The 12,113-nt window shown below is 43.1% G+C and overlaps 1 protein-coding gene across 50 annotated transcripts in view; it reads right to left on the bottom strand.

Annotated features, from left to right (window-relative positions):
* Positions 1-12,113, bottom strand: part of LOC117592618 (Down syndrome cell adhesion molecule-like protein Dscam2) — a 60,709-nt gene that overhangs the window by 45,976 nt on the left and 2,620 nt on the right. For 49 of the 50 annotated variants that reach the window (XM_034286506.1, XM_034286541.1, XM_034286505.1 and 46 more), the window contains exons 2-3: positions 10,643-10,787; positions 1,807-2,151 (exon numbers count right to left, since the gene is read on the bottom strand). In XM_034286506.1, the coding sequence (XP_034142397.1) occupies positions 1,807-2,151; positions 10,643-10,715 (418 nt within the window). In that variant the 5' untranslated portion in view covers positions 10,716-10,787. Of the gene's footprint in view, positions 1-131; positions 294-1,806; positions 2,152-10,642; positions 10,788-12,113 lie in introns of all 50 variants that reach the window. The other variant, XM_034286534.1, reaches the window with a different exon arrangement.

Raw genomic sequence — 12,113 nt, forward strand, 5'->3', positions numbered from 1 at the left:
TAATAAAAGAATGATAGAGTGATGGATGATGGATGATGGATGAAAGATGGATGGAGCCAATTCATGCTTTTAGTAGACCAACACAATTCTAATCTAACGCTAGGGGAATGGATTCTTTCTAGATTCCGCACCGTATTCCGTGCCCGGAAAGTAGCTCTCCTCCTCGTCGGCGTGCCAGGAGACAACCTCAACGAAATCGGCGACAAACGAGGGTATCAGGCACTTGATAACCGCCGCATTGCCACGTATGACATGCTCCTTGTTCACATCCGCCTCGTAGTACTGGGCAACCACTGCAGAGTGGGGTAGGAGGAGGAGGAAAGGGAGAATGAGTCAGGTGACATTCACACGCTAAAACCTATTCCTGGAAATGCTATTTGCTTTGGCTGGTTGGAAACTCATTAACGTAACAAAAAACACCCGAAACTATCATAATCACTCTTAAGCCGCCTGGACAGGCAAAGTTAATTTCAATTAAGCAAAAGTTTTGCTGTGTGGCCTTCGTAGATATATTTCATGCCGGACAACAAGCAGCGGGCTGGCTGGCTCTCTTGCCTACTTCGTTTTCCTTCACACAAAACATGAGCATAAAATGTTGATAAATTCCCCTGGTTAATAGCAAGCGAAAGCAAACGACAATAATGATGTCAGGCGAGAGTCAGGGACAGGAAGAGGGAGAGGTCGACTGGGGGGCAGAGGTAACGAGGAGTCCGTTCAGGTGTGCTGGCTGGCTAATTGCCAGGGAACACGTCAGCCGATGGAGCGGCGATGAGTAAGCGGGGGTTGTAGTTGTGTGTTGTTCTCCAGCATGATGCCAACATAATTAGCTAAAATATAATCAAGTCTGGCCTATTTAGGCGTCGCTCCAGGGAAGCGGAAGTAACCGACGGGGCCAAGGGACGTGGCTGTCTGGCCCTATAACTCGATAAGCCACCTCCCTCGCTCTCCAGAACTGTGGCCAAGTGACAATTGCATCACCGCAGGAAGCTGAGCTGTCAACTGGCAAGTACAGTTGCCAACAAAACACTTCAAGTGGCTGACAGACGGGCAGACAGCAGAGGAGATGAAGCGAAGCGGCAAACCGATTAAAGTGAAAATGCCAACTTGCATTAAATTCCAATGAACATTGCGAAAACTCTGCAAACGAAATGTCTATACGAAAACTCCTGTGTGTGTGTGTGTGTGTGTGAAAATGAAAGCGCGTGGAAATCGTTCGCCAGCTAAATCCAAGGAAAATTCATTTTTAATTGCCGATAATGTAACTGCAAAATAGTGGAAGAAAAAATCCCCAACGACGAGAGGCGGCGAGCGGTCAAAGTGAAACGAAACTCGCCAACGTCGATCGATCATCGGATGGTTGTGGGGGGGGGGATTCAGCTGAAAATTTGGAGTAGAAATTTTAAGCGGAGGGCAGTGCAAGTTGTTAAGTGTTGGTTTTTCTTTTAAAATATTTGATAATTCATTTAATTTAATTTTTAATCCAGCACAGAGAGAAAATATTTATTTAAAAATCATTTGAAATAATTTTCCCTTAGATTTAATATTTCTTTTATTTATTTTAATTGGTTTGAAAGTGAATTTAGCCATATTTAGTCTGAGTTTACTTTGCCTTTTTGTCTGAGTTTTTCTTGAATATTTTCTATAAATATTTCGCTGACATTCTTTCAGCTTCCATTGGATCTTTTTAGCTGTTTCATTGATAAATATTGTATTACATTTTTCCTTTAAATCAAATCTCAACCAACATCCCTATTTGCTCCCCAGCTTGCACTGCCCTCCGCTTAGCCAAGTAACCGCTCAACTTACCGGCTCGCACATGAACATCTCGGGATATGATGGATCCAAACTGGTTGCGGGCCAAACAAGCGTAGACCTGAGCGTGCACCTCCTGGCGGTAGTCCTCGGCGCGGAAGGGCGGAAAGACCAGCTTGCCGTCGGATGAGATCTGTCGCAGGCCGGGTACATCGCCCACGGCTGTGCCATCGCTGCGTATCCAGATAATCTCGGGCATGGGATTGCCGCTGGCCTTGCACTCGATCTCGGCGCCGGTGGAGTTCGAAAAGTCAATGCGATTGGTGGGCTCCTTGAGGAAAACGGGTCCCTTCTGGTCGGCATCTGGTGGATTGGCAGCCAGAGTTTGACTGGCAAAAGCTGTCGAGGGAGAGACAAAGAGAGACAAATTAGTTATTAGAAAGACAAACAGAATAGTAGCCTAGAACTTCCGCAACGGAAGTGCATTGATGGGTGGAGTAGGAGTACGTGGTGGAGTACTTCTCTGTATTCATAGCCATGTCCATGTCCATGTCCATGTCCATGATCCATGTCAACAGTTTGTCTATTGTTTTCCACCTTTGCTGTTTGACAATTGAGTGCCACGGATCAGCGACTCCCTCAACAACAAAAGCTCTTTTATGTTATTTTAGTGTTTTCCAGACTTTCCAACTTTTGCTGGCAGACAAAAGGCCTAGGCCCAGCCCCAGGCAAAAATCGTTCGTTGACACTTTTGCCAGACCCCCAAGCCCCTTCCTGCCGTTACTGCTGTCACTTTTGCACTGGCAAACGATTTCATATTCAATTTTATGCACTGCCATGTCCCACTGCCTCTCCTTCACCCATTGTCTATCCTTTGTCGCAGTCTCCCACCTTCACCCCAGTCAAGTTTTGATGCAATTCTTGAGGCGTGAGTCTGCAAATTTGTCGGCTCTGGGGATATTTTAGGCTTTGGCAAACTATTTACCAATGAAAATTGTTTGGCTGGCATGCGCCAACAGTGAGAAAGGAGAAATGTCGTTGGGGATTCCGATTTGTACAGTAATCTGATAGGGAAAGATGAAATATTGAATGTCCCAGGCTAAAGATTTCTTGTTTCAGAAACTAAATGTTGAAATATTCTGAAATTTAAGTGAATTCCTGCCCCAAAAAATTGCATAAAATAAATGTGAAAACGAACGAATCAATTGGTTGACTATTTTTGGGGGCTTGTGCGTGTCCATTAAAAATTCCAACAAATTACGTTTCGAGGCGTTACTTTGAATTGTCGCTAAACAAATTAATTGGTCAATTGTTGAATGTGTTCCATAAATAGGGGAGGACAGGAAGTGTAATTTCCATTTGATTAATTTTTCTTTCAAGCATAAAATGTGTAATATAAATAGTGTGCCACCAGATTCAACTTCAAACTGCCATTTAATTCTAAGCTCCACTGTACTTGAATGGATCTGCATGCACACACACATACACACTCTCATATCAGATTCAACATGTGCTTGCCATACGGGCAGAGCGAGAGAGCGCGAGCAAAGCGTGCAAAACGATGTGCGCAAAACGAGGAAGAGGAATGAACGTGCGGAAAGAAAAAAATACGCAATTGAAAATAATATTTTGCAGCTGTTCTTGCAACTGATCAATAGACAGGAGGGGGAAGATAAACATGCGGCACAAAGGATGTGAAAAAGGGGAAATAAAAATGTTTATCGCTCTCTTTCTCTCTGCCTTTCTGTTTCCTTTGCAACACGAACGTTTTTTTTATCCCTTTCTACTCACTCTCTTTCGTCTTAATAATTGTATTTTGATTAACTTCCAGAAAGAGATTTGCTCTTTAAGCAATATTTTGATTGTCTTTTGCTTCTCTCTTCTTTTCTTGGCTTTGCTCTTTCTCCCCTTCCACTTGCTACAGAGTTCGCGCGCTGTCCAATTCATCTTTCAACCAGATTTTCGCATTGCACCTGCGTCTTCTTTTTCTTTATTTTGTTTCCTTTTGTCTTCTGCAGCTTCCCCCCAAGAGGAATAGCAGCAGGTGCTTTTTGTTATTGCCAAAAGTTTGTAGCTTGCCTTAAAACAACAACAACAGAATTCACAGAACGAAACCGGTTGAAGTGGCAAAAAAGTAGCCGGCATTTAACACAGCGAACCAAAAAGCTAATAAAGCAAAGGCAAAAGCAAAGCAAAGCAAAACCTGGAGACAGCAAAGCTCTCTCTCTCTCCCCCTCTCTGTTCGGCTTAATGAAGCACTCAAAACTATGTTTTGTCTGAATTTAACGCGTTATTTTCCACTTATGCAGGCAATTTGCACAAGACGACGATGATGATGATTGTTGATTCCAACTAAGGTCAACATTATGCACTGCATCAAAAGCCTGAAAGGGGGTCTTGGAAGTGACTCAGTCTCAAGTCGGCAGCCTCTCAAATGCTTAGCACTCGTCTTGGGTCGACACAACACACAGTAGCCGCGACGATGAGCAAATAAACAAAAGCCACAGCAGAGCAAGACAGAAAGAGAAGAAAGAGTAGATTAAGCTTCGTCAAGGGGGGGTAATGGAATGACTAATACCACAAACAACAATAGAATGGAACAGAAAAGAGAAGAAACGAAACGACACGCAATTCCAGAAGTGTCAAATTACGGCGTCGAAAGCTCAAGAAAAGTAAACAAATATTGAACATCGAATTCGACAGCCACAAAAGGGTTCGAATATACAAAAGCGTAAGTCCCTCCTCCTTCTCCTACTCACGAACTGCTTCCGTTCCACTAATTAACCCATTTCCAGACATACACAAAACCCTTGGCACCTCATGTAAAGGCAAATTGGAAATTAATAACTTCCGTCTAAACAAAAACAAAGGGAATAAGAGTTCAATAAGCACACACACACGACACGGCAGGCCCCACCCAACGGAACGCCTATTCATCACGCACTATTGTCATCGAGGTAGGAATATAAACACACGCACGACCAGCGACCACCATATGGGGAAGATTCGAATGTCCAGCCAAACCCCACAAACCAATACGATTCTATACAATGGGAGTACCTTCTGGTGTTGCATGCAATGAATCTCAAACCAATTCGATGGAATTTCGTCTCGCTGAAAGAAACATCTGCTCTGAGAGAGGTACAGAAACCAGTCCGACAGCTGTTCGAAAGAGTCGGCAGATCAGAACAGGTATCTCAATGTCAGCGGTACGATACGGTACGGGTACGGGTACGGTTACGGTACTAACACACCCACACTCATTCATGCGAATCGTGTGGCGTTTACCCACACACACAGTTAAGTCCACAAAATATGAACAATTATGTGCTGAGCTAAATGGAAAAGTTAATACTTATCCATTGATAATGATTTTCTGTAGATCGCAATTGAATTCCTACACACACAGCATACCCTCTATGCACTCTACAAGTACTCGTAAAAATAATTAGGTAATGCGTGACATAGATAATTGCAGTCGTGTCCTGCCCACACACTTCTCGAACTTTGTCCAGACACTCAATTACCCGCAGGCAGACACCACGCAACCCAACCTGTCCCACCTCTGCGTGGACACAAGATGTCAGAGTGAGCTGCCACGCTGCTGACAGAAGGTGACAACAACAGGCAGAATAACCGCAACAAACCGCAGTCGCAGACGACACGTGAGAGAGAGACAGACAGACAGGCAGACACCGTTAAGGCGACACAGGAGAAAAAAAAAGTGGAGCAGCACGGTCCACGTGGGGTTCAGTGGGGGATGATGATGATGATGCTTCTGTTTCTGCTGCTGACACGATGATGATGATTTGACAGACACTAGATGGCTCCTCACAGTGGGATACACTCAAGGAATAGTGAATACATATGTAGAGCGATGGTGGATAAATCGTGTACTAAGCTTTCCATTCCACTGTGCCTGACCAGCTTTTACTAGAAAGCGAGCAGTGGGAGAGAGAGAGCGAGCGACCCACAAATGTGAGTGACAGAAGGAGAGCTAAAAAGAATGGCTTGAGGGTGGATTTGCTGTCTAATTGAAAGCGTTGCACAACAACAGTTACGCAAGGCGAAGCCAGGCAGCAGGTAGCCAGAGAAAGCAGCAGAAGATCGTAAGACCGGAGAGCAGGCAACGACAGCCAGCACACGTGCACAATCTACGTCATGCAGGGGAATGCATTTCGCGTTGAAGAGAGATCCAAGGAGCCAACAACAGAAGACAGTGGGAGACAAAGAAAATGTAGAAGAAGCGAGGATGAGGATGAAGTTGAGGAAGACCAAAAGAAGCATATCGTATGCGTTTTGCATATTGAATCGAGTTGACGTCGTCACCGTCGCCGGCGCATTAATTAAGACAGACGCAAAAAGACTTGTTAAAAATACATAAACATACTCACATATGTATGTATGTATGTTTGTACTGTACATTTACTCGTAATTCCACAATGGAACTTTTTGTTTTAGCCTGCCCTGCAGATTGTGGAGATGCGAATGATACCATGAAACACGATGGACAAGTTGGCAGTCCCCAAAATAACGAAACGTGACTCAGGCAGGGGGAAAAAAACGACATAAAGGTAGGAGATGACGAGAGGGAGCAACATGCCTGGACGTACAGACATCCATACCTCGTCGTAGATGATGTCTCTGCCAGATAAGTGTCGCCTCGTTCTGAAATTGGGGTTCGGCATGTGAAGGAATGAAGGAGGAGCGTGAAGCGAGAAGACTTGGTGGATGGGTGAGGCAATAATCAACATATTTTTACAAATTATTATGATGGCTTGATTCCATTTTTAGAGGGGGCGCCAAACCCCGATGTTAATCATTTCACGCGCTTCGCTCCAACTCTTCCACCGAATCGTCTTGATTTTTGAGATTTCTCTGCCTTGTGTTTGAAAGATAAAAGAATTTTCAATTTAACGGCATATAAAATATGGAAATTTATTAAGCAGAAAAAAATTAACCTTTAATCAAAGCCCTTTAAAAGGGGGGGACAAGCGGTGTAAAACGGTCAACCACTGGCCCCTTAAAATCCAACACTAAACAATATAAACACCCAACAACAACACCCATCCATTCATCCCATCCCTTGTCCCACCTAATGCGAGCAACGAGGTTGAGTCCCTTTGCGTTCCAGGGACTCTGTGAAGTGCGGCAACAGCGCCTTCTCGCTCCAAATACGATTTTCCGAGCGCAGGCAGAGACATAAATAAGTATAATAATATTTTTACACCCAACGTGATGAGGGACGGACACACAGTCGGAGAGAGAGAGAGAGCGAGAGTGAGAGGGATGAGGGATAATGTTTGGCTGAGAGGAGATTTGTGCGTGTCGACGGAGTGCTTTTAGTTATTACAGAATGGCAGGGGAGGAGCAAGTTCTAGCCCTCTCTGTGCATCCTGTCCCACTGGGGACTGTCTTAGAGCAAATCTTAACTGGATAAAAACCATTTACATTTTTCACAAGTTTTCGTTAGTCCCTCTCTCACTCTCTCTATCTAAGAAGGGTGCCAGAGACAGGGACAGGGAAAGCGAGAGAGAGTGAGGAGTGTGTGCGAAGGGTTGACGGAGGGTGAAAAGCAACGTTGCCGTTTTTTCAAGTCCACAAAAATTAGAATTTTTCAGCTTTCCCTACTAAGTGTTGCACCCACTTAAGTAAGTATATTCTCCCCAAGAAAAACCCCATAAATTCTAGAGATTTGCAGCCAAGTCGTAAAATATTTCGAGTTAACAAAACACTTTCTATATTTACAGCATGCACAGATAGATATTTTCAAGTTTTGTTTCAGCCAGAAGCACTTAATGAGAGTTCCACAGAATGTTGTGTGTATGACAAATGCTTTTAATGGTGCCCCCCTCGGGCTGTCATGTCTATCGTGTGGATTTGTTAAGAATTTAGAGAAAAAGCGAGCAAAGCACAGCGCTGGATTCTTTTGAAGTATCTAAATGGAAGCGTTTTCTATTCGAGAGAATACCACGATTCTCGCGTGTTGCCAATTTTCAGCTTCATTATATGCCAATTATTTACACAATTATCGAAAAAGTTGCTCCGTCTGGCAGTCGATTCGCTGCCAATTCTACTCCATTCTCCACAGAGAAGTTGACAAACAACTTTTGAACTATGAGTATTGCAAATGCGGGGAAAAGTAGGCTGCCTGCAATGGCTCATAAAACAGATAATTGCGACTGCATGATGACGTCAGTTGTAGGGTACTCAAAGGCATTCCTGCGGTTGTTCAACTAACAATAATACGTACAGCGAGAGGCCATTAAGATGGGGAAGCAAAATTCTATTGAACCATCCACAGCTGCGGCTCTTCTTATGCCACTCGGGGCCCCCTTCTTCAGGTCTGTGTGTGATGTGCCTCAATCTTCGGAGGTATCATAACACATGGAAGCAGGAAGAGCAGCAGAAAGATGAGGAGGATGCTGCATAGTAGACCTAGAAACTGTCCAGACGAGGGGACGACTAGGGTACATCAATCATTTGTAATTATACGCATGTCTCCGCTCTTCTCCATTCCATCATCTCATTTCGGCTCCTTTTTTCAGTCCCAGAAATAGTCTTCTCCCCTGGTGTGAGGCATGGGGCTTGCTCGATCTTTTTGTAATCTCTGAAGAAGAGAGAGAGAAAGATTCCAACGATAGCGTGGAGCTGTAAGTGACCCAATTGATAAGTGGCACTCTTAGAGATCTTCGCTCTGCTCTTATCATTGTGGAATGCAATGCAATGCAATCCAGAGCGCCAGAACCAGAAGCTTTATGCTCGCGAGAGAGGGAGAGTGAGAGGGAGAGAGAGAGCGGGAGCTTTGCCTGCGATAAAGCTTCATATATTCCATTTGATTCGCACACATGGACTGACATCAATTGTTTGCTTCCTGTTTATCTTTTTGTTTGTGTAACATTACTACCGCATGACGTGTGGCTGGCCTGGAGACGCACAAGAGAATACAACAAAATACAATTTGAAAGAGAATTGAACTGGATTTATGCTTCCCTTTTTTCCTTGCTTAGGTAATTTGCCCTGAGAGGGTACCCACACTTCGAACATAGCTTTCATGGTGCCTTCAGCTCCATTACAACGTTTCCTGCGTGCTTGTGTGTGTTCGCGCTGCTTGAATTCCAATTGAATTGAATGAAATTGCAAATTAAATGCGTTGGCACTGCCACTGCAGGCAGCAGGACGGCAGTCGGCAGTCGGCGTTCGGCATTCGGCATTCGGCAGACGAAAGCCAAAACAAAGGCAGCAAAGAAACAAAACATTTCAAACTTTCCCATACAACTTGTACAATAATAAATCCCATTTAATGTTCAGTTTTCGCATTACATGCGAGCATACTCGTATGTATTTATTGGAGTATGCTGCTCTGCCGGAACATTTCAATGAATAACCATGGACATGCCTCGCATCATAATAATAATAATAATAAAAGCAATAAAAATTGGCGCAAAATTGTTTTTAATCAATTTCAATTGAATGATGACCCGGGCACAATCAAGACGCAAGACGAGGCAGCAGGCGGACAGCTCAGAAGCTTTTATATCTTACAGATGGTAATATGCGGTATGCTTTTGCATCATTTACATGAAATCTTTCATGGAGATTCCAGCCTCAATTTTTGGCAAAGAAATTTGATACAATTTCGATTTCTGTTGCCTGTTTTGGTATGCCCCTCGTGTACCACAAGTCACGTAATGAACATTTTTGTACACTCACACCACACGACATGAAGTCGTTATTTTTACCAATATTACATTAAATGCTGAATGTATTTGATTTGCTATATTTTTAGCATTGATTGTGGCCACATGTTTCAATTTTGATCTACATTTTGTGGATTCATGAATATGGAATTTCTAATTTAAATATGGGCACGGCTTTGCCATTGCATAAAGATTTATTTATTTAAGATATTATTTATTTATATATCTTAAACATACATACATTCAATTGGTTTCCAGGCAAAGACTGAGCTAGAGCGAAGACTGAACAATGAATCCCTTTAAGGAAATAACAAAAGTAATGAATTATTCATCGCTTACTCATTTTATGTTATTGTATTTACTTTTCTTTAATCTCCAATCATTCCTACAATGTGTCCGACTTGTCCCAGGAACGACTGATATTTCTACTTGAAGATAAACCCATTCAGAAGAGGTTTCCATGTGTATATCTTGCCTTGGACACAGCCTCATGTCTGACCCACTCATGGTGCCCACCTTCCACCCCGTGCCTCATGCCGCAACATGATTTCCCGGACGAATGAGGCAATGAACCGCAGCAGCAAGTTTATCTGTGCGCCAGCAGCAGCGTAAGCCACATGCAGGCACATGCAGCAAATGATACAAAGATACAATCCACAGAGAGACAGACAGAAGCGGGTAAACAGTCAGCAAAAGTGGCGTTCCAATGGAAAGAAAATGTAAATGGAAGAGCAGAGCCAATGTAAATGTTAAGTAAACGCAATTAAAAATGCATGAAAATGCTCGGGAAAATCCACAGGCAGCAGCAGCAACAAAAGCACAGAATGTGTCAACAGCGATAACAGAATGCAGAACGAAAATGAAACCGAAACCGAAACCGAAACTGCAGTCAGAGTGGAGTTAAAGTGAAGAATTTACAGAGAAAACAAACTTTAATTTAAACAAAAGAGAAAGAACTAGATAGAAGCATACATAAAAGGAATGTCAGTGGCTGGAAAACTGTAGCCAGAAGAAGGGTGTGACATGGTTATTTCTTGCTGTTTCTTCGACTTTCAGAATGCTTCTATAGTTTCCGGTATTCCAGCTAAATTCGTATCGGCATCCAATTGTATAGATATCTATTTTTTGTAATAACTTAACCGCATGGAAAATGAGTCGAACAGCAAATAGAAAATTGATTCATTACTCACCCAATAGGGCAACAGCTGCGTACAGCATTAGCCATTTGTGGCGTTCGTTGGCCATATCCATTGTATAGGCCATATTTCCGCTCAGCGGGTGTTCTCCTGCTCTTTGTGGTGGACGCGTATCGGTTTAATTCGATATGGAATTGATCTGCAAGTTAGAAAGTATAGAAAAAGCTTTAATTAGTTTTGCAAAAAGTAAATTCTGTATTGTATTCTTTATGCTGGCAACGTTATTGATTTTATTTACATTCACACTAGAGCTCGCTCGTTCGTTGGTTGCCAATGAAATGCAAGTAATTTGATTAGGGACCATGGCCAGCACGGTCCACCCACCTGAGTGCACCTCACGTTCCAAAAGGGGTGGAATATACACCCCTAAAAGGTGTTAAAAGTGTTAAATATAAACTGAGTCATGCTCTGGTGAAATATATTCCAAGTATTAAAGATATCCCTGGATATGTTTTATGAGTATTTCAGCTCCATCTGCGGTGTCAGTGGCTAACAACAGTATTTACAAAGCCATAAAAAAGCGTTTAGCAAATGGAATAGAAGTGCAAATGAATGAATAAAAGAATGAGCAGAAGACAGAAAAGACAACGATGTGGCTGTGGATGTGGCAGTGTCATTAATTAAACCGCAAATGGCCAAGCACTCCAACGACCGATCGGAAGGCGACAACTTCATATTTCTCTGCCTTCTGCTATCCATAAAATGTCACGCGTTTCCCCCCCACAAGCACCACCCCCCTTAACCGTACGCTTATATATTTTATGACAGGCAGGAAGTCACGATTCCACATTTCTTGTGTGTTTGGTCTGTCTCCTCCGCTCTGTCTGACATGCGGCCCCTGGGACAGAGTAGGAGCTCCTCCTCCGCCACTCATTTTAATCCAAGAGATAGCCAGCAGATAGATGGATGAACAGATACAGCTCTATAGAAATAGATTCCAGAGCAATTTCCTTGGCTTTTTAGTGCTTTAATTAACGCTTAAGTGGATTCCTTCATTCGCTCAGTCAATGAATTAAGTTTCTTATTTTACTTTCAATTGAAGACATATCTGGCAGATAAACATACATAAATATATGTGTGTGTGAGTGTGTCTCTATGCCGTTTCTCTGTTCTTTCTCTGAGGGTTGCGCAGGCGTACTTAAGCCCTACAACTCCGCACGTGGCCTGCTCAACAAATGTTAGCTTTTCAATTGATTTAATGAACTTCTGCAGCATTCTTTGCACAAGGGGGTTGTGCAGCTGCTCATGGGACTTTAACACTATCAGAGAGAGGGTGTGGATCGGAGCACTTTTACACTATGCAGCAGAGGGTGTGGATCTACTGTAGGATAGATATGCATAGTAGGGTTTGTTCTGGTTGAGAACACACCGCAAAGAGCTCCCTAGAGAGAGTATCGTTTACCCTTGTGCGCGCTACTATTATAGTATTTAAAGTAGTTTCCTGTTTTAAAGGAAGTTCCTAAAG

This window comes from Drosophila guanche, unplaced genomic scaffold (assembly GCF_900245975.1).
Source record: "Drosophila guanche unplaced genomic scaffold, DGUA_6, whole genome shotgun sequence".
In the NCBI taxonomy this organism is placed as follows: Eukaryota; Metazoa; Arthropoda; class Insecta; order Diptera; family Drosophilidae; genus Drosophila; species Drosophila guanche.